A 22,698-nucleotide genomic window follows, 5' to 3' on the forward strand; every position below is an offset into this window, starting at 1 on the left:
GTTGTAGGGATTTACTGTAGAGGTAGATTTTCACTTTAAGATAATTACGATGCTCACGCTCTACACAATGGAAGAGTTACGGCTGCAGCTAACATTATTTTCATTGTTTAATAATTTGTCAGTTATTTTCTCTATTAGTTGTTTGGTCTATAAAAAGTCAGAAAATGGTGAAAAATGTCGATCAGTGTTTTCCAAAGCCCAAGATGACGTCCTCAAATGTCCACAACTCAAAGATATTCAGTTTACCGTCATAGAGGAGGAAAGAAACCAGAAAATATTCACATTTAAGAAGCTGCAATCAGAGAATTTAGACTTTTTTTCTTAAATAATTACTCAAAGCGATTATCAAAATAGCTGGCGATTAATTTAATAGTTGACAACTAATTGATTAGTCGATTAATTGTTGTAGATCTAGTAAGTGCTGAGAGAAATTGGACTCTTGTGTCTTCTGTTATAGTGCATGTGTAGCGTATGTAGTGACCCTCTCTAGTTTGTGATTAGTGCTTCAACCTGTTCAGCCTTGTTAACCTGGTAGATTAGAAACTGTGTTGTTCTGCTGTTGTTGTCTTTGTGTTTCGTATGTTTTGTTCTCATTTTGGCCCCTGTTTTTGGAGTGTCTCTCTGTAACATTGCTGTTAATTGAGCTTCTTTTCATTACAGGATGAGCTGTCGGACTTCTCCGGCTCCAAGTCCACCACGGCCTCGGACACGGAGAAGGGAGACGGGAACAGTAAGAGCACGGAGGTGCAGGCTGCACCGGGAACCAGGTCCATATCAGTGGGTACGGTCAAACATCATGAAACTGCACAATGTGTGGCCTTACTCTTTTTTAAAAACATCCTTGTCTGATACAAAATGTAGTAGATTTTCACTCACATGCAGTTTCCTTCCTTCTCTTTGGTATTTCTGGATGTCCTCTCTGCTGTGTCTCACACAGGTTTGCCTGAGAATGAGGACAGCTCAGATGTGAAGGACATCATCGAGTCCACCCCGGAGCTGGACATGGATGCCATCGGATACAAACCCTCCAGGTATCACAGAGAACACGGCCAGTCAGGCCAGTTTTAAAACTAAAGTTTCACCAGGTAGCGTAAAACATCCCCTCCCTGCTCTCATTCCTCTCCTCTAGTACTCCGACTAAAGGCATCGAGAATCTGGCATTTGACCGAAACACAGACTCTCTGTTTGAGGAGCTGTCGTCTGCGGGCACCGGGCTCATCGGGGACGTGGATGAAGGAGCCGACCTGCTGGGTGAGTTAAAACTTTATCTTCGTTGGAGCGAAGCAGCACTGAAATGGAATAACGTAGCAGAAATCCTCTGAATGCAGTTCATCTGCGTTGTGTTGGATAGTCACTATAAAATGTCTTTATTCATCGAATTGACTGAATGATTTTTCTGAATTTACAATACACAATGGGTTGTTGTGTAAGAGCTCAGTTTACAATGTTTTGCATGTAAATGTTATTTGTGACAATTATACCATGGCCATGGAAAATACTGGTTTGTAATTTGCTGGTAGGTGTATAGAGTGCAGCTTCTGGACACTTAACAACGACAGCAACAACGCTACCTCATGACAAGTAACCGCGGCAGTGCTACTGCAGGGCTGAGTTTTCTCCTCTATTCTCCAGTAAACTTGCCTCGGCGACGCGCTTTAAGTTCAGGCTGATGCACGCCAAGGGTAGAGTACGAGCAGGGAGGAGTCTGATTGGTTCTTTCCAAGCGGGCCGCGAGGCAGTGATTGGTAGACGTTTTTACAGGATTACAGCAGCTACAGATGACGGCTCTTTTCCGGTCCTTTTTCAGAGCTCATCAGTAATGGATCGCTGACCATTTCAACCAATAGAACAAATAGTGCATACTGGATAACATCGTCAACCCTGCCTTTAAGATATTTAAACATTTAAAAATAGGTGACGGCCTATTCGTTTCTTATTTTGTAAGTGGCCATGGTATAATAATAATAATTCACTAAATAAGTTGCTTTGAGGTGTCCTGATGATAAATAATAGACTCTGTAGAGCAAATGTGACCTTATCACTTCATGATGTGTTTCTTTGCCAACGTTTAAGATTGTGACATCAGAGAATTATTTAAAATGATTTAGTGAAATGTGTTGCATACATACTGATGAACATTTCTTACATCTGTAATCACTGCTTTTCTGGGTTTTAACGTCTCTCTACTGCCTGCTGTGTCTGGCTAGCAGCCGATGCTCTACTGATATTATACTAGTGTTTAAACTCATTGTAACTCCCAACACCTGCTGTTTGCTGCGATGCTACACCACCTGCTTTGGTCCAGCTGTTATACAGTACGCAGTGTTAGCCATCCACCCATGTTAACATCACCTCTCTCTCTCCCGTATCTCATCCTCTGGCTTTTGTCCATAATCCCAGTGGAGTACTCTGGTGTGTATGACCTTAAACCGTTCCTCTTAGTTAAACACTCTTCTGTGATATGTCCCCTTTGACCTCTACTCATTAGTCACTTTCTGCCATCGTTACCGCTCACCGCTTCTTCTTCTTCATTGTGTTTGATAACAGTTGGTTCAGTAATGCAACAGTCTACTCATGACTACTGACAAAGTTCAATGCATGTATGATGGAGTTCAATGCTTCCTTTGTTGGCCTAACTGTTCTTTTTACAGTTTCTTTTTTTGCCCTCCTCTGTACCGCTGCGATTGTAACTTAAAGCTTTAGAGACCCAACAGCATCTTTTTGCTTGTGGAGTCAACAGCTAGGCGTTTAGCTCTGGCTCCGTCATCGTTTTGGTCATTCCACTGTCTCAAACTATATCCGCATTTCTCTCTCTCTCTCTCTTCCTTGTTCTTTCCGCCTGACTTGGATTGCATGGTTTTCTCAGACCTTAGTTTGATTGGTAAGACCCCACCCACTCTATCCATCCTTCTCCTGTCCGTCATGTGACGTGTGCCGTGGGTTTGTGTGTTTTGTGCTAGTTTCTTGTAATGTGAAACCTATAGCGACAAATATCTCACTCTGAGATATTTCACATCCTACTGTACGTAGTGCCTTTGTTTGATTTTACCCCCGTAAGAATAATCTAGAGTACTGCATCTTAATCTGTAGTGCTTATGTACAGTAGTCACCGCTCCGGCTTGTTGTCAAACTGCTTTTTTTAATGTAATAAAACTCTAATTTCATCATCGACTCTGTTCAGGAATGGGCCGGGAAGTTGAAAATCTCATTCAGGAGAATTCACAGCTGCTCGAGACAAAGTAAGTTCATAATGTGTCATGACGTTGATGATGTGATATCTTCTTAAATCCGACAGTATTTAACTCAAATGTTCCCCGTGTGTCCAGGAACGCTCTGAACGTGGTGAATAAAGACTTGATATTGAAGGTGGACGAGTTGACCTGTGAGAAGGAGATGCTGCAGGGAGAGATGGAGGCTGTGCTGCAGGCCAAGACCAAGCTGGAGGACAAGGCCAGAGAGATGGAGGAGGAACTCAAAAAGTAGGTCGAGAGTCACAGCAGGTAGCAGGTATCATGTTCGTTGTAATAATAAAACATTATTAAATTACATTTCTATCCTATGTATATTTTGCAGAGTGCGAGTGGAGATGGAGGAAGTGAAACACAAAACTAAAGAAGACGAAGATGTGAGTATTTTGCACAACAACGTCTGATGCTATAGACATACTGTATGTCTAATATAAACATAAAGTAGGGCTGCACGATTATGGCCAAAATGATTGTTTTGATCAATATTGAGATCACCATTATCCATAGATTTTTAGGGACAAAATATTTTATTGCAGTTTCACATTTCCAGTATATAAACAGAGCTTTCTCTTCCATGTTGTGCTAAATTACAACCGTCAAAAATTCTATATGTTATCCTTTTACTTTGCTATTGTCATCTCTAGTGGTTATTTACATAAAAACACACAATTCAAATGATTAGGAAATTAATGATTGTATTTTTATTTAAATATTTGCTTTGATTAAAAAAATAAATCTTGGCTTTAGTAGTTTTAATTATATGTTATAATCTGTTTAGAGCTAGTGATAGGATGTTAAACAAGTCATAATCCCCTCTCTATTATCTATTTTATATTGCTGTGAAAACATCTTTAAACAACTGTAGTTATTCAAGTTCTCGCCAAAAACTACATTTTACATTTGAACTCATCAAGATAAGAATTCACCTTCGCCTAATACAATTTTTTTTTAGAATAGAGCTGAATCTGAATAGAGCTTGAACGCATCATAATGAAACTCAATGCAGCCTCCGTTAACAATTAGCTGTTGCTGTGCTGCCCACCGGCTGCTAACAGCTAATGTTAACTTGGGTCTGTAGCATTATCAGCGTGTCCGGATTTTAGACGCCGTTAGTCTCGAGCCCCCCCGGTACCTGTGGTACTGTAGAAAAAACGAGTATTGTCACGTTTTCAGGATTTTGGCATCGACTAAATCGGTTCCTCTTCTCGGTGACATCCCTAATACAGCATACAACATGTCTGCCCTGTTTCTGTCGAGGTGTAGCTCATTCCCATAATGATAAATGTATTTCTGCGTGGTCACGTGTGGGTTTGATCGTGTGCTACCACAGAGCGACGTACCTACGGCCCAGAGGAAGCGCTTCACCAGAGTGGAAATGGCCAGAGTGCTGATGGAGAGGAACCAGTACAAAGAGAGACTGATGGAGCTGCAGGAAGCCGTGCGGTGGACAGAGATGATCAGGTACAGAACAAACGGCTGCAAACGTACACATGTACATACGTAATCACATTATTGTTTACATCAAGGTTATTATTGGAGTGTCTTATTGGTTGTCACTAATCGTACCAGACAGTGGTAAAGTCTAACTCATACTAACTTAATCCCAGTGTCTGATTGTTCTGTGATTGTTTTCTTAACTTAAAGCTGAAACCTATAACTTTACCCACCGGTGAAAACATCACTGTTTAAAACGACGCAATGACCGTGTAACATGATATTTTTATGAGTTAGATGGTGTTGCTGCTGTCGAAACGACTTCCACAAAACAGACGGAATACATTAATGACATAACAACTAAACAAGGGATTTCATCTTTATGTGTAAAAGGCAGAAGGACATCCTCAACCCGTGTGTGTCTTCAAACTGACAACAGGTAACATGATGTCATCTTGTCGTCTTTAGGGCCTCGAGAGAAAACCCAACACTCACAGAGAAGAAGAAATCCAGCATCTGGCAGTTGTAAGTCCTCAATTTACTGTTCCGTTCTTTTTTTAACTACCTTTGTCAGGGCGTTGATTTGAACAGCCTATAGAGAGCCTAAGTCCCGCCCCTTCCGGTGGATCACCATTGGACCTTATTTTCGGAAAAACATATGAATGGTAGTCAACGGAGAGAGACAAATATTTTTTTGTAGTTTGAATTCCTCCATGAATCACACAGATGATGTTTGTCAATTTAAAAGACAATTTTGCAAGTCGAGAAAGTCTCAGTTTGTTGTAAAACTGTTGAAGTATCAGACTGAAAATACGTCATTAGAAAGACGACACACAGAAGTGTGTAAGTGACGTCTCTCTCTCTGAAGCTACGATGTGTTTCCTACTGGGATGAACTCACACACAGCAACAACTATCTGATCCTTCTTTCTCTTCCCGGCTGATAAAAAGACCAGGAGTCTCTGGATAAAACACATCAGGTCCGATAACGGTTCATTAGACCAGGGGTCGGCAACCTTTACTATCAAAAGAGACATTTTAGGCAAAAGAGAAAAAAAAGAAATCTGTCTGGAGCTGCAAAACATGTGATCATTGTGATGAAGGTAACACAGTTTATAGTCTAAGTATATAGTATATAAGTCTAATGCAGTGAGGGCCAAAGAGACAATGTACTACGGAGTATTAGGGCCACATTGAGGGAAAAAACATCTGAGATTTACACAATAAAGTCAGAATATTATGAGAAAAAAGTCATAACTTTACGAAAAAAAAAATTAAATAACACGTTAAATTACTACTTTATAATTTTATGACTTTATTCTCGAAATCTCAGATTTATTTTTTTCCCTCAATGTGGCCCTAATACTCCGTCGTACCATAGACCTACAACAATGATAAATAAAAATTGAAACGTATCAAAAAACAGTTATTCATTTCCACTAATTGTTTTAAAGATCCACAGGGAGCCACTGGAGAGGAGCTGAAGAGCCGCAGGTTTCTGACCCCTGCATTTGTGCGTGGAACATAAATACGTTAGCGAGCTCGCCAGCATTGGTGACATATACTGTCCGAGACGAGAGATGTAGTTCGCTGAGCGGTTTCACACTAAACTAAATGATACTACGACAAACTGAGACTTTCTTGACTTAAATGGACAAACATCCTCTGTGTGATTCAAACAGGATCAAAAGAATATTTGTCTCCGTTGACTGATGTTCATATTTGTTCTGAGATAAGGTCCCCTGGGTTCCACCTGAAGGGGCGGGACTTATGCTCTCTGTAGAGGTCAACTCCTCCTGTGACGTTTTCTCTCAACTATTCAAATACATGTTTTCTCCTCTTCTCCTGGGATGTGCGGTTGAATTGGCAGCATTAGGTAAAGATGGTTTAATAAACCTCCACCCAGCCAAACCTCTCTCTCTTTCCCTCCGTTGACACAGAACTGCTCCTCCATTACAAACGGATCCAAACTCTGATGTGTCTTTATCCATCACTCTTTACTCTCTCTCTCTCTCTCTCCGTGCAGTGCATCAAATGTTGTTATCACTAACTGCTCAGACATGAACTCTCCTTGACTCCTTGTCTCCTTGTCTCCTGTCTCCTGCCTGCTGTGTGCCGTTTTTTATGTTTTCCAACTCTGTTTGCTTAAAGGAGCTAAAGAGGGACCGAGTTCCCCCCCGCAGCCTAAATACATGTACATGTTCTGTCTTAAGTGAGGTTATACCTACAGATCAGGATGCTTTCTCTTTTAGGACTGTCCCCTCTTAGTCCATTAGTCGACTAATCGGTCCTTTTGGTCTTCGCCGACTAAGATTTCTTTAGTCAGTTACTCGTTTTTTATGCTTTTTTTTGTTGTGCTGAATGACTTATTTCTAACTCTATCTAACTTATGAGCACATCTCTGGTAAACAGCAGATTTAAAGTGGTGCTTTTGTGTGATTCTTTGTGGAGAAACTCAGATTTACAGATCAGTTGATTAAATCGACTGATCGAATAGTCGACAAAAAGTAATTTCTTTGGTCGAGAACAGCCCTAATCTTTTATTATAATAGATTTAGTAGATATGTTCTCTTTGTTTTATACGGCTTATTTAAGTACATATCAAGAAAATATTGACAAACATGCATAAGCTAATACCTCCAGTCAGCGGTGGGACATGATAACTCATAAATCAGTGTTCAGTCTGCTGTGAATTTAACTCAATATGTTTATATATTCTAACAATGTTTTCCCCATCTTTTTTCTGCATTGTGTAGTTGAGTATGATTGGAACATTATTTTGAAATAATGAATTAGACATTAAGATATTTAATTTGCCTTTCTGGAACTGTGAAGTTTTTAATCTGTTTATTCTACCTTTTATTTACATTTGCTAAATGGTTAACCTAAACCAGGGGTCAGCAACCTGCGGCTCCGGAGCCACATGCGGCTCTTTAGCTCCTCTCCAGTGGCTCCCTGTGGAGCTTTTAAAAACATTAGTGGAAATCAATAACTGTTTTTTTGTTTACATTTTCATTTTTATTTATCATTGTTGTAGGTCTATGGTACGACGGTATGACGGAGTATTAGGGCCACATTGAGGAAAGAAAATCAATCTGAGATTTCCAGAATAAAGTCATAATATTATAAAGTACAAATTTTACGTGCTATTTCATTTTTTTCTCGTAATATTCTGACTTTATTCTGGAAATCTCAGATGTTTTTTCCCTCAATGTGGCCCTAATACTTCGTAGTACATTGTCTCTTTGGCCCTCACTGCATTAGACTTATATACTATATACTTAGACTATAAACTGTGTTACCTTCATCACAATGATCACATGTTTTGCGGCTCCAGACAGATTGTTTGATAGTAAAGGTTGCTGACCCCTGACCTATACATACAGTAAGTGTAAAACCATCTAACTTGACACTTAGATGCTTGGTGCTAAAGACACAATTTGTTTAGTGCTTAAAAAGTGTTGATGTTCAATACATCCACAGTCAGCTGTTCCACGACTCCCAGCATGCTTTACGTGAATGTGGGTGTCCGTTCCTTGGTTGTTTTGGTTGGTTGGTGACCCCCCTTCCTTACCTTGCTTTTTCCCTGCTCTCTCCTGTCTGCTCTGTTTCTCCTCTTGGCTTTCTGTAACTTTGCCACCTGCAGCTTCAGCAGACTGTTTAGCTCCTCCGCCAGTTCCCCCACTATGAAGAAGGTGGAGTCCCAGTCCAACATCAAGTACAACGCCCCCGGCGGCATGGTGAAGAGGAGCAGCACCTTCTCCCAGTTCCCCACGGAGAAGTCCAAGACCTTCGACTTCCTCAATGAAGAGTGAGTAACGTAGCCGAGTGACTTGGTGTGTTTTATCGAGGTGGACGTGTTGAGGGAAATTCAGAAAAAGGCTCAAAATGTTAAACGGATATTGATACAAATCCCAAAAACCCTAGAAACATATGCCTATTATCAATGATTACATTTAATAATTCAATTTTAATTATTTTCCTAGAATACAATAAACATTGCATTGCGAGCAATTTGGGTTTGATGTCCATCGTGACTCATTCCCAAGATTTATGAGGGAATATTATTTTCAGAATCAGAAATACTTTATTGATCCCCTGAGGGGGAAATTGGGACGTTACAGTTGCTCTTATAAAAACATAAAGAAATATAAGAATATAGAATTAAAGAGAGTAAGTAACATATAAATTATGTACATAATGCTACAATATATAACGCAATATATGTAGAGTAATATAAGTAAATAATACAAATGAGAATATGTTATGTGCATTAAAGACATACAATATATAACCTATAACCAGAGTGCAAATAAATAAATACATAATGCTGAGAAGTGGGATCTGTTAAGTGTGTAATTATAGTATAGATATGAATTAAATAATAATATTTATTGAAATGTAAAGTATAAATTCAGTATTAATGCCAGGGTATTGCACAGTTATTGCACAAATCACTGCACAGTTGAGTTAAGTCAGTAAACATCCTGCTGTAATGTGCATGTATATATAACGTATATTTAAGCTGATGACGTTTCTCTCTCTTTGCTCGTCTTGTAGGAAGGATCAGTGCAGCTCGCCGTCGCGTAAAGAGCAGAAGCGAGCCCAGTACAGACAGGTGAAGGCCCACATGCAGAAGGAGGATGGACGAGTCACTGCACACGGCTGGAGCCTGCCCAGCAAATACAAGGTAGGAGATGAAGGATTGAATAGAGGGAGGAGTAGGAGGACATATGGCTGTAGCTCAGTGATAATGATCCAGACTGTGTGTTTTTGGTTTGGTTCAGTTAACTTTGCCTCGCTCTTGTAAAGACAACATTTATTTAGATTGTCCAGCAGATGGAGCTCAACCTCAGTAGATTACATCGAGGTACCAGTGACAGAATGCAGTTTCATTTACTCATTTCTTTCTTCTGTGCCTTTATGAGCTCTCTGTTCATGTTCATTGAAGAAAATGTAATTTACTTACTTATTTACTTATGCATTGCACACAGACATACTGTAGGTGCACATGGGTGTTTTCAAAGTCTTCCACTGTGGGACCGCCCTCAGACGACAAAATCGAGACAATTGCAAACAAGGAAGTGACTCATAATTCCCGATGTTAGGAAGTGTGAGTCATGCTGAATCTAAAAACCATGTGTATGATGTCTGTGTGTTTAGATTTCAGTTATATTGAGTTATGATTCAGAGACCGAGCTCAGCTCACGCTTCACGTCTCTCCCCTTCAATTCTCCTGCTTCACAGTTAGATACAGACTAAAGTCAAATATATAAGAGCTGAAGAAGAAATAGAAATGGATGGTTATTTTTTTTAACCTAGTATCTGTAAAACATGTTAATTAAAAACACATAATTTGTCACACAAAGCAGCACATTAAGCATTGAAATCAAGCATATGCCCAGTAGCTTTGCTAGCAGGGGCAATTTCCATGTTTTGCAACGGCCAATTTAAATTGATGTCGGCCTTCCGAAGGATTTTTCACAACTCCAAGATGTTTTCTGTCGACCCTATCACTCCTGCAGATGGTAGCTGCGTGCAGAATACATAGTTACGGACAGATGTATTGATTATGTTGCTTTTTTGTCTAAATGTGGGTGTACAGTACATCTGTTTTAAAAGCCTGTGTCCTTTGCATGTGTTGGTTCTACCCCGACAGGTGGCAAATGGTGGACAGGTGGAGAATAAAATGAACTTACCTGTGCCAGTATACTTGAGACCTCTGGATCAGAAAGATGCTTCTATGAAGGTACGTGAGTCAACAACCAGATAACACTTAGACCAGGGGTCAGCAACCTGCAGCTCTTTAGCCCTCTCCAGTGGCTCCCTGTGGTTTTTAAAAAACTGTTCTTTGTTTACATTTTCATTTTTATTTATCATTATTGTAGGTCTATGGCACGACGGTACGACGAGTATCAGGGCCACATTGAGGAAAAAAAATAAATCGGAGATTTCGAGAATAAAGTCATAATATTATGAGAATAAATTCATAATATTACGAAGTAGTAATTTTACGTGTTATTTATTTTTTTTCTCGTAAAGTTATGACTTTATTCTCGTAATATTCCGACTTTTTTTCTTGTAAAGTTATGACTTTTTTCTTGTAATATTACAACTTTTTTTTCTCATAATATTCTGACTTTATTGTGTAAATCTCAGATGTGTTTTCCCTCAGTGTGGCCCTAATACTCCGTAGTACATTGTCCCTTTGGCCCTCACTGCATCAGACTTATATACTATATACTTAGACTATAAACTGTGTTACCTTCATCACAATGATCACATGTTTTGCGGCTCCAGACAGATTATTTTTTTTTTGCCTAAAATGTCTCTTTTCATAGTAAAGGTCGCTGACCCCTGAACTAGACAAAAGCAGCATACCGTGTGCCTTGTTGTACATTTCTTTAAAGTTTCTCTGTGTTCGCTCAGCTGTGGTGCGCTGCAGGGGTCAACCTGTCTGGGGGGAGGACACTACCGGAGGTCACGAAGCAGACGAAGGGTTCTCAGAGTAGCCTGGACCAGTTGGAGCAAGAGAGTAAGGTAAGTGATCCAAGGAGGAGGTATCTCACTCTGTAAATCCAGAACGTTTGGTTTCAAACTTTGGTTTAAATTCTGTGGAGGCTGTTTGCTGATTTAGTGTTTGTCCGTAAGGATCAGGAGAAAGGGGAGCCGGAGAAGGAGCTGGTCGTTCAGGACGAGACGTCCAGCAGGGTGTGGGTGTGCACCAGCACCCACTCCTCTACCAAGGTCATGGTGCTGGACGCCAGTCAGCCCTCGGACCTGCTCGACAGCTTCTACGCCTGCAACACCCACGTCGTCTGCATAGCCAGCGTTCCAGGTCGGTTCTTTGCTTTTGTCCTCCATGACTGCATAAGTTCTTTTCTACTCAATCAGCACTGAGTTTTGACAGGTTTTGTTTTTACAGGTGTGTTGGAGACTGATTATTTGGCAGGTGAGGAGGTACCCCAAGACCCGGAGGCTGGCCAAGGTGACGGGGTGTCTCTGGCCGGCAGCGTGGCCAGCGTGGGCTCAGCGGGCAGCGATGGCGCCATGGCAGCAGAGGGGACCACCGCCGTCCCCCAGACGGCCGGCGCAGGCATCACCGACCAGCCGGCTGAGCACAGCGGCATCTCGAGCTCAGGTGCAGTAGTTCTCTGCTGAATACAATGTTTTATTTGTTTTACTGCTAGCATCAAACACAGCGGGGTTCACTAGCTACATCTAACTACAACAACCACTAGGCTGTATCTTTATCATACCGGTTATCCACCCAAACCTTCCTGTATCGTTCATTCACCCTCTCATTAACTCTCCTCGATGCCCACAGTCGAGCTGTCCAGAGAGACCAGTCCAGCAGAAGACGGCGTCCCTACGGCGGAAGAGGCGACAGAAGCAACGGAGGCTAACGCCGGCGTGGGCGAAGAAGGAGAGGAGGACCAGGGAGCGGATCAAAACCAGCCAGGAATGTACACGGAGCACGTGTTCACCGACCCGCTGGGGGTCGGACCCACCGACTCCCCTTCTGCTGACGCACAGAGGTGAGCAGTGGTGCTCTAGATCCGGGCTTTTCAGAGTCTGAGACTAACAAAGCTTGGAGGAAGGTGCTCCTTCACCGCTTCTTAGTTTACTGGCTTAGTTTTGCTCAATTCCTGGATATCTATGGGATCAACAATTGAGCCAAGATAGCCTAATAATGCTGTTTGACATAACTTCAGACTACACCTAATACATAAAACAAAGTTTTTCTTTTTCAACATATCAACATTTTAGCTTCTAAAAAGAGCCGATGTGTCTGAACCATAGAAACCGTGGATAGTCAACTGTTAAACAAACTAAACAAGTATGTGTAGTGTTTCTTTCCCTGGAAGGCCTTACAAAATAAGAAAACCATTGATATATTAATTATATTTAATGCACTTATCAGTGTGTTTTGTACGAAGGGTGTATTTGGAAAAAGCTGTAAATCTTCTACCTCCTGTGATCCAGGGGCTGCGGACACGATGGCGAGGCTCTCTTCCCAGAAGACTCGGACCCATCTGACGGGGAGGTCCTGAGGATGAGCAGCGCTCACCCCACCATGTGGCTCGGAGCTCAGAATGGATGGTGAGCAGGGCGACAGCCACTAGAGGGCAGCAGCAGCAAACTATAAGAGCTGGCATGAGCATTTACTGTCCTTTTTTTATTATGTAAAGATCAAACCAATCCAATAATGATTGTTTTTGTCCGTTTATTTTATCACACAACTTTCATTATGAGCTAATTGATCCACTCATCATGAGACAGTGCTGCACTCTGACCAGCCTTCCTTCTTCTCTCTGTTTCTGTCTCTCTAGTCTGTACGTGCACTCGTCTGTGGCTCGATGGAGGAAGTGTCTCCACGCCATCAAGCTGAAAGACTCCATCCTCAGCATAGTGTGAGTACAAAGTCTGTTGTGTCGTTATTCACGGACACACACACACACACACACACACACACACACACACACACACACACACACACACACACACACACACGCACACACCAAATATAGATTTATACCTACAGGAATAAATGTGTAAAGAGAGTGTGTTCATCTCTTGTTCCAGGCACGTTAAAGGGAGAGTGCTGGTAGCGTTGGCTGATGGGACTTTAGCAATTTTCCACAGAAGCATCGGTGAGTCTGTGTGTTAGCGCTTTTTTGCAAAAACCTCTAATGGCCGTCTTATGCCACAAAGATCATCGTTTCTCAAGTCTGTTTGTTTCTCCCGAACAGACGGTCAGTGGGATTTAACCAACTACCACCTGTTGGACCTGGGCCGGCCTCACCACTCTATCCGCTGTATGACAGTCGTCCATGACAAGGTGTGGTGCGGCTACAGGAACAAGATCTACGTCATCCAGCCAAAGGCCATGAGGATAGAGGTACAGCTGTCACTATATTTAGTTATTGCATAACCATACAAGATTCTAAAGTCGCATCATCTCAATCTGTCGTGTCTGAGCAGAAGTCGTTCGACGCTCACCCTCGCAAGGAGAGTCAGGTGCGGCAGCTGGCCTGGGTCGGAGACGGTATCTGGGTGTCCATCCGACTGGATTCAACTCTACGCTTGTTTCACGCCCACACCTACCAGCACCTCCAAGATGTGGACATCGAGCCCTACGTCAGCAAGATGCTGGGTAACCGTCCTCTTCTCTGAACTACCGACTAGTCATTTCTCTCAGAAATCTCTTCTGACGGTCATCTGACCATTGTTTTGTTGTTTTGAGTTATTTTGAGTGCAGCATCTGTATATTTCAGGTAGATCCTGAACTCCTCCTGATCTTTTGCACATGGATTGAAAACATCAAACAAGTGTGTGTTGTGTGTGTTGCAGGTACCGGTAAACTGGGCTTCTCCTTTGTGAGAATCACGGCTCTGGTGGTGTCCTGCAGCCGACTCTGGGTGGGGACAGGAAACGGCGTCATCATCTCCATCCCGCTGTCTGAAGGTATCGCACACACCCCCCCTCCCATACAGTACAACAGTCTCCTGACATTCCCTTTTGTTTTCATGAGGCTGTGTAACAGCATAAGTGTTCATATAGGAACGTGTTTTTACTGAAAAGCACATTTCTGACTGGACTTTGCTCTTCCAAATTATGTTTTTCTTGGATGTTTTGAAACAAAACCCATCATTTTCATGAATGAATTGTGTGTGGCTTAAAGAAATAAGTCACATTTTAGAAAAAAATACACTTTCTCACCGAGTTAGATGAGAAGATTAGGACCAGTCTTTATATCTTTATGATATATATGAAGCTTTCTGAACCAGCAGAGACTCCAGGAAGTCACTGCGCCCAACAAAGAAGTAGTCCGGCACATAACCCCCACCCCTGTAAAACCACAACTTGTTGTTTTGTTACGCTTTAGTATGTGTACGGATTAAATAAACTCGATATATACCATATAAACTCTTAACAAGAAAGCAAATATGCATATTTCCCCGAATGAGGAACTATTCCTTTAAAATAAATGCTCACTTTGGCATGATGTTCAAACCAAACCTTTTTAACCTCTCTTTAAATCCTGGCTGCCAGACATCCTCTCTGCATCTCGCTGTGTATTTACGTCCTAGATTTCTCTCAAAGCACCTTCAGACAATGCAGCAATTGTTTCCAACCAGACGCTACTCGTTGAATAAAAGACAACCGGGTTGCCATGGATACAGGTCTCACTGTGTCACTGTGTAGCTCGCACGTCTCCATATTCTTCCTTTTTTTCTATTCTGTGCATCACTCGCTTCTTGTTTTCCATCTTGACCTTGCTCCTGACATGTGAGTGTGAATATGTGAGAAAGTGTTGCAGAGCTACTGTAGGTCCTCTTTTTGTTTAACTTCTAACTTCTCTCCTAATCGGTGGTCCGAAGCATCGATCTCTCCTTTTGCATGTGTGTCTCACTTTGTTTATGCTTTCAACAACAATGAGAGCAAACAGACATGAACTCACAGACCTCTCTGCTGTCTGTCTGAAAGACTGAAGGCCGCCTCTGCTCATAACCTGCTTTGTCTTGTGGCTCAGTGAGCCGTTAACACTGATGATCTTTGATACAGTTCTTTCTCTCAACCTTTTGTCGGAGACTGAGATGTGATCGTCTCACCTTTTTGTCTTTCGCAGAGCTCCCTTCGCCCGCCGCCGGCCTTCTGGTGCAGAACCCAGATGATATGCATATTGTGACGTCAATAGCTTTTATATTAATGTCTTTCTGATTCTGCAGCCAACAAGACAACCGGAATAGTGCCAAATCGGCCCGGCAGCGCTGTCCGGGTTTACGGTGATGACGGTTCAGACGGCTCCGTGCAGGGCAGCTTTGTGCCATACTGCTCCATGGCCCACGCCCAGCTGTGTTTCCACGGACATCGAGATGCCGTCAAGTTTTTTGTCACCGTGCCAGGTAAGCCACAGCTTTAGAATCAAGTGGCAGAAACGGTGACAAATGCTGCCACATTAATAACCATTAACCAATGAAGATAGCCAGCCACGTGTATGGGTCAAATGTATAAGCTATCACAAACCAATAGGCAGTGCCACCATATATATTTGTGGCATTTATGTAGAGCTGCAATAATATATTTAAAAAAAAAAAAAAATTATCAGAAACTATTTTAATAATTAATTGTTTTGTCATTTTTCAAGCAAAACAAAGCCAAAGATGCGTCGGTTGCAACGTTTCAAATGTGACCATTTCCTGCGTTTTATATTGTTTTAAATACAATATATTTGAGTTTTGTACTGTTGGTCAGACAAAACAAGACATTTAAAGACCTTGGCGAGTGTTTTTTTTTTTACTACTTTTTGACATTTCATAGACTAAACAATTATTCAAGAAAATAATCTGCATATTTATTGATAATGAAGACAATTGTTAGTTGCAGCCCAGCATTTATGCATTATTATGCACAATTTTGTGATTTTGTTTTGATCGAAAATAAATCAATCAATCAAACTTTATTTATAGAGCACCTTTCAAACAAGTCAAATGCAATTGAGAAGATTGACAAAAATATAGTGTTAAAAATGGATTTAGAGACTAATGCACACCAAAACAACTAAGATAAAAGTTCACTGAATAAGAAAGCAATAAGAGATGGGTATTTAAGATAATAAAAGATAAATAAAATACCAGGAAATAAAAATAAATAAATAAAAAGTATGAAACTACACAAAATAAGCAGATTGTATTAAAATAATACAATTTTAATAAAATAGAATAAAAGAGATAATAATGATCAGCAATAAAATGTTGATTAAATAAAATGGAGTAAAAAAAACACTATAATGATGATGATAAATAAAATAAGTGTAACAATAAAAAACATAAAATTATAAAACACTACATTAAAGCCAGACTAAATAAATGGGGTTTTAGGTCCTCTGGAAGGTTGTTCCAGCCGCTGAAAGCAGCATCACCAAATATTTTTTTTCTGCTTTGTGGAACAACTAAAAGAGAAGAACCGGAGGATCGGAGGGGCATTTCTGAAGGTAGTCTGGTGCAAGGTCATGTAGTGCCTTATAAATTAATAAAAGAATTTTAAAATCAAAACGAAAACTTACAGGTAACCAGTGTAAAGACTTTAAAATAGGCGTAATGTGTGCTCTCCTTTTGGTTTTAGTCAGCCCTCCTGCAGCAGAATTTGAAAAAAAAAATGTTGAGACTCGGCCGTTTGACTTTTTGCCTCAGGTCAGGCGATGCCCCCTCCAGGCAGCGCAGATTCAGGCTCTGATGACCCTCCATCTGAATCCTCTGACTCAGCAAACTCTGAGCCCAAAACCCACCTAGTCATGAGTGGAGGTGAAGGCTACATCGACTTCAGAATGGGTGAGTATGTCACACCACTGGCACCTTTAACAAAACACAGATGTATTACAAAGTGTTTTACCTTAGGTGGAGCCAACAAGTAGCATTTATTTTTCCCTGTAGTGAAATGCAAAATATTGTGTTTATATGTTTACTATACTAATTTGAAATTCAGAGCATATCTTTAAACCTATTCAAACTTGACAACATAAACATTCTAAATGGGCGCCTTTGCATTTCCTGTTGCAATGTTTGTTAATGCAGTAGCTGACAGGAAGTAAACTTGGACCAAAGTTGTTGCCTTAGCAACACAATGAAAAGGTCAATTGCCTCCACACGGCTCTCAACATGCTGAGCCGACGACGCTAAGAGCGCTAACGGTGCTAAGAGCGCTACGCTTATGCGACAATGTCGTCATTATCAGTGGCGTTATCAGCTGTAAGCGCCGTATGAGAGCAGTGCAGAGCAGTGCAGAGCAGTGCAGAGCATTGCAGAGCAGTGCAGAGCAGTGCAGAGCATTGCAGAGCGGCGGCCGTGAGCGAGCTAGTGGGGCACGCTCACATGCACGAACACTAAAAGCATGCGCAGCCGGTCTGGCTACGTAAACAAAACACAGAGAAGCTCCCATACAGAGGGAGAGTGACTTCATTCTCTGCTCAGGTAGACATTACTCCTCTATATCTTCACATCAGCAGGTAGTTGTTTGCTGTTATATTAATGCTCTGAATATCGTATAGAGAAGTTGTTTAAACTGGTGCCCGATGTCTCCACGGTCTCCACACCTGGTACGCTGTTTGTTTTGACTCATCGTCCTCCTCCTCAGGTGATGAAGGCGGTGAGTTGGACGGTTTATCAGAGCCAACAGCCAGCCAGCAGTCACCGCCTACCAAGGCCGAGCAGAGCCACCTCGTCGTCTGGCAGGTCACGACCTCTCATGATTGAAAACAAAAGAAAAAAAAAATCACAGACTGTCTCGTCCAACTCGTGGGCCACCCACCAAACCCCCCCGCATGTCCTCCTCCAAGTTTTTAATTTGATATTACTGATTGTTCTTAATGCCTGAATAGTTGACTACTTTGTAAAAAAACAACAATTATTTTTAGTCCATGTTTTGTACAGTTTATTCTTTATGAATTTTGAATTAGGTAAGGATTATGTTAACTTAAAGAATACGTCCAGGGTCCAAGTGTTCCCCTTTCCGCTGGGTTGCATGTTGGAAAAGCTGGTTGCACGCTGGGAAAAAGGGCAACGTAACTAAGGTTGTGGGCACAGTTTGATCAGGTAATGTGTGGAAGTTGTTGGTGGTTTAGTGGACGTGAAAGATAAAAAGGGAAAAGCACTTGAAGAAGTAAGTCATTAAAAAAAGGGAGCAGAAAGTTGAACTGAAGTATATTTTATATTAAACACGCATAAGACTTTTACATTTGTAAACCACATGGCTGTACATGTGTGAGCGTCAGGTGTGTGTGTGCATTCACTGAGCAGTATCTTACCCATTCGGGCTGGGTCTCAAAATATGTTCCCTACTAGTCCAAATTTCAAAAAGGTTCAATTCTTTGAGCGTGTTATCTGAGGCTAATCACTCTCCCATATGGTCTGGTTTTTAGAAAAACAGCTTGCACGTACCAGTGGTAAATTAAATGTGCTTTTATTCAGCAAAAGTTGTATAAAACACAAATATTATTGAATGACACCGAGCCCTGTTTGCCACAGGTTTATGTTTTTGCGACATGAATAATGTCTCGGCTACTGAATAGAAGAACCAGCTTACTGTACTGTAGGTTAGCGTTAGCCTGCATGGGGAAATCCTGTCTCCTCGTCCAAGTGTGTGTGTGTGTGTGTGTGTGTGTGTGTGTGTGTGTGTGTGTGTGTGTGTGTGTGTGTGTGTGTGTGTGTGTGTGTGTGTGTGTGTGTGTGTGTGTGTGTGTGTGTGTGTGTGTGTGTGTGTGTGTGTGAGTGTGAGCCTGCTCGGACGTTTTAAAGCTAAACCATCGTCTGAGGAAAATCTGCCTGTGCCATCAGCTCAGTGCTTCCTGTTTGCTTCAGCTCATTGGCACTTTAAAATGTTAGATGTTAGTCGCTTGAAGTTTGGAAGAACACCCGTAGTGTAGTGACGTACACATGACTAGTATGTCGCCCCGACTGTTATCAAGCCATTAAAGAGGCGTTGTCAGTCGTTATAAGCACCATAGATGTGGGTCATTAGGGGCCTACTATGCCTACTACGTTTTAAAAGTGAAAATGAAACTTAAAAAGCAACACGTTCTAACATTACGTTCAACACATACGTTTTGAATACAAACAAAAAGACTCCTTTAGGTTTAGGCAACAAAACTACAACTTCATTAGGTTTTGTAAAAAAAAAAAAACAGTTAGGTTTAGGCAATAAAACTGCAACTTTTTTAGGTTTAGGCAACAAAACTACAACTTCTTTAGGTTTAGACAATAAAACTACAACTTCAGTAGGTTTAGTAAAAATAACGAGTTAGGTTTAGGCAATAAAACTACAACTTCTTTGGGTTTAGGCAATAAAACTACAACTTCTTTGGGTTTAGGCAATAAAACTACAACTTCTTTGGGTTTAGGCAATAACACTACAACTTCTTTAGGTTTGGGCAACAAATCTACAACTTCTTTAGGTTTAGTAAAAATAACGAGTTAGGTTTAGGCAATAAAACTACAACTTCTTTGGGTTTAGGCAATAAAACTACAACTTCTTTGGGTTTAGGCAATAAAACTACAACTTCTTTGGGTTTAGGCAATAACACTACAACTTCTTTAGGTTTGGGCAACAAATCTACAACTTCTTTAGGTTTAGTAAAAATAACGAGTTAGGTTTAGGCAATAAAACTACAACTTCTTTGGGTTTAGGCAATAAAACTACAACTTCTTTAGGTTTGGGCAACAAAACTACAACTTCTTTAGGTTTAGGCAACAAAACTACAACTTCTTTAGGTTTAGTAAAAAGAAAAAAAACAGTTAGGTTTGGCAATAAAACTTCAACTTCTTTAGGTTTAGGCAAAAAACACAGTTACGTTTAAGGAAAAGCATTGTGTTTTGGATTAAAATAACTACGACCACAAAGACAGCTACACATTGTTGGTTTAACATGAGATGCAAACTCAGGTCTCCTTGGTGAAAACCCTGTGTTTTGTGTCCCATCCATCACCCCTGAGTTTAACTCTGTCTATACTACAGCGCCTGACTGCCACATCAGCTCCTGTCATAATTACTACGGCCGCTAGAGATCACTGTCGTGTTCTTTTATACCTTCTTTCGGCGATCTACCATGTGAATAGATGATAAAACCTACACATCGATGGTGCTTATGGTGACTGTTAACGCCTATTTAATAGCCTGACAACAGTCTAATCGGCTGACTATGTGGTGTGAATGGAACAAAATGTAGAGATATTTGTAGCGAGGCGTCGCCCCGGTAACCAAAGGACGAAAGAAGAAGCACCGTGAAACTGACTATTTCATTATTTTCCTTCCTTTTCCAACTTAAAACGTGTCGTGAGTCTAATAATTTTGAGGGTATACATGTGTGTTTTCAGGGCGTCGTCTTGTTGAGAAGCTTGAATCTGACTTAAAATAACATTTTTTGTGTGGCACCTTCTAACGGACGTGCACACGGCACTAAAGGGAGTCTTTCCTGATGGCTTCATTATTTCTTGTTTTGTAGTTACAAATACATTTGGAGGCCAGGTAGGCAATTATTGTCTTTTTTTTTGTTTTTTTTGGGGCGTTGTTTGTTTTTGTATTCATGCGTGAGACACTTTTATTGAATATCTTGATGACTAGCAGGATACCAACATTAAGCAGGTGTTTTTAATTTGTTTTTATATCTGAAAAGTTGGGCCAAGATTGGTCATCAGTCCATTTCAAAATAGTAACTTTCTACTATGTTTTTGCCATTCCAGTATTTATTTCCTTTGTTATCGAGCCTATCGCGGTTCAGAATGTAACTTTCTACAAAAATATAAAGGGGAGGCTATTGTCAACAAAATAGTCCGATGAGTTTACGTGATTGTTAATAATGATCAAATAAAAGGAATTAATGTTATCATGTTATGGAATTTTTGACAAACCATGTGATCAAAGTGTGCAAACAGTAATAACAACAATGGTTTATGAACAACACATTCATGTACTAAGCTATGCATGTTTTTTTTAAAGAGGACTGCTATGTTTTCAGCTAAATCTCTGTTTATTGCCACCGTTTTGGGTGGGGTGGATGTCTATGTGTGTGTGTGTGCGTGTTGATGTGTGTGTACAGTATGTGTACATGTAGGAGTTTGAACGCACATTTGTCATTGTGTGTGTGTATGTGTGCTCACTGTGTGTCCATCTGTAATACCCCAGAGACTGGTCACATTTACCTGTTGCTCTGGGCTCCTCTGGTCGGTGGTTCCTCCTGGTCAGTGTTTGCTAAAACAACATTATAGCCTTATTTTTAACAATCTTATTAAACTCAGTTTCATGGAGACGTTTCTGTTTTTCATGTGTCTCATTGTCCCGCTGAAAGATGTGGCATTTAAAGGATCTGGATGCCTGTTTCTCTCACTCAGCTTGTTGCTGTGAGTAATGAGGTCCTACATGAACTCAATATGTTCTGACAACATTGGAACAGTTTTGGTTGTTTGTTCTTTTCAGTGCTATTTTCACAGGTTTGAAGTGGGCGGGGCACCACTGGGAAAAGATGATGTCATGTGAGTATTAAAGAGGATATACACTCACCGGCCACTTTATTAGGTACACCTTGCTAGTACCGGGTGGTCTTCATCTGCTTCAAGGTTGGACGTGTTGTGCGTTCAGAGATGGTATTCTGCATACCTTGGTTGTAACGAGTGGTTATTTGAGTTACTGTTGCCTTTCTATCATCTCCAACCACTCTGCCCATTCTCCTCTGACCTCTGACATCAACAAGGCATTTTCGTCCACACAACTGCCGCTCACTGGATCTGTTCTCTTGTTGGGACCATTCTCTGTAAACCCTAGAGATGGTTGTGCGTGAAAATCCCAGTAGATCAGCAGTTTAATACTCAGACCAGCCCGTCTGGCACCAACAACCATGCCACGTTCAAAGTCACTTAAATCCCCTTTCTTCACCACCTCTAGATGACGTAATGCATTGAGTTGCTGCCATGTGATTGGCTGATTAGCTATTTGTGTTAACAAGCAATTGGACTGGTGTGCCTAATAAAGTGGCCGGTGAGTGTAGGTTTCCACTAGAGGAGTTCTCAACCTTTTGTATCTTGAGGCCCACTTCTAATTTCCGAGGACAACCTTCGCAAATAAATGACAAACTGGGCTATAAACATGTGTTATGCCACCGTCAGGTGTAATGACCCACATACATATTCAGTTTATCCTCAACCATCACTGCCTGCCATTATGAATCCAAAGTATTCAGGGTCATATCTCCTCACCACACGCTGTGGAGTCTACTAGAGCAGGGTTGTCTCCAACATCACTTTTTAGTTAAAAAACATTCCATTTTGTGTCACTGCATCCGAGAACGTTATGTCTGTAAAGGGGAGACTCGTGGGTACGCATAGAACCCATTTTCATTCACATATATTGAGGTCAGAGGTCAAGGGAGCCCTTTGAAAAATGGCAATGCCAGTTTTTCTTTACCAAAATTTTGCGTAACTTTGGAGCGTTATTTTCAAGCTTTTCCCGACAAGCTAGCAGACATGG

General features: G+C 41.1%; 1 protein-coding gene across 12 annotated transcripts in view; it reads left to right on the forward strand.

The window, feature by feature from the left end:
- The window catches only part of spag9a (sperm associated antigen 9a), a 38,400-nt gene extending 16,918 nt beyond the window's left edge, over positions 1-21,482 (forward strand). For 3 of the 12 annotated variants that reach the window (XM_074656955.1, XM_074656948.1, XM_074656949.1), the window contains 25 exons: positions 661-781; positions 938-1,031; positions 1,130-1,251; positions 2,867-2,881; positions 3,182-3,239; positions 3,327-3,479; positions 3,574-3,625; positions 4,579-4,709; positions 5,151-5,207; positions 8,328-8,492; positions 9,242-9,371; positions 10,341-10,430; positions 11,111-11,221; positions 11,333-11,519; positions 11,607-11,822; positions 12,009-12,219; positions 12,668-12,784; positions 13,015-13,095; positions 13,268-13,335; positions 13,435-13,583; positions 13,667-13,838; positions 14,036-14,149; positions 15,415-15,591; positions 16,879-17,016; positions 17,819-21,482. In XM_074656955.1, the coding sequence (XP_074513056.1) occupies positions 661-781; positions 938-1,031; positions 1,130-1,251; positions 2,867-2,881; positions 3,182-3,239; positions 3,327-3,479; positions 3,574-3,625; positions 4,579-4,709; positions 5,151-5,207; positions 8,328-8,492; positions 9,242-9,371; positions 10,341-10,430; positions 11,111-11,221; positions 11,333-11,519; positions 11,607-11,822; positions 12,009-12,219; positions 12,668-12,784; positions 13,015-13,095; positions 13,268-13,335; positions 13,435-13,583; positions 13,667-13,838; positions 14,036-14,149; positions 15,415-15,591; positions 16,879-17,016; positions 17,819-17,937 (3,048 nt within the window). In that variant the 3' untranslated portion in view covers positions 17,938-21,482. The remainder of the gene's footprint in view (positions 1-660; positions 782-937; positions 1,032-1,129; positions 1,252-2,866; positions 2,882-3,181; positions 3,240-3,326; positions 3,480-3,573; positions 3,626-4,578; positions 4,710-5,150; positions 5,208-8,327; positions 8,493-9,241; positions 9,372-10,340; positions 10,431-11,110; positions 11,222-11,332; positions 11,520-11,606; positions 11,823-12,008; positions 12,220-12,667; positions 12,785-13,014; positions 13,096-13,267; positions 13,336-13,434; positions 13,584-13,666; positions 13,839-14,035; positions 14,150-15,414; positions 15,592-16,878; positions 17,017-17,818) is intronic. The other 9 variants (XM_074656956.1, XM_074656951.1, XM_074656953.1 and 6 more) reach the window with 6 other exon arrangements.
- Positions 21,483-22,698: the final 1,216 nt, after the last annotated feature.

This window comes from Sebastes fasciatus, chromosome 13, assembly GCF_043250625.1.
Source record: "Sebastes fasciatus isolate fSebFas1 chromosome 13, fSebFas1.pri, whole genome shotgun sequence".
Classification (NCBI taxonomy): Eukaryota; Metazoa; Chordata; class Actinopteri; order Perciformes; family Sebastidae; genus Sebastes; species Sebastes fasciatus.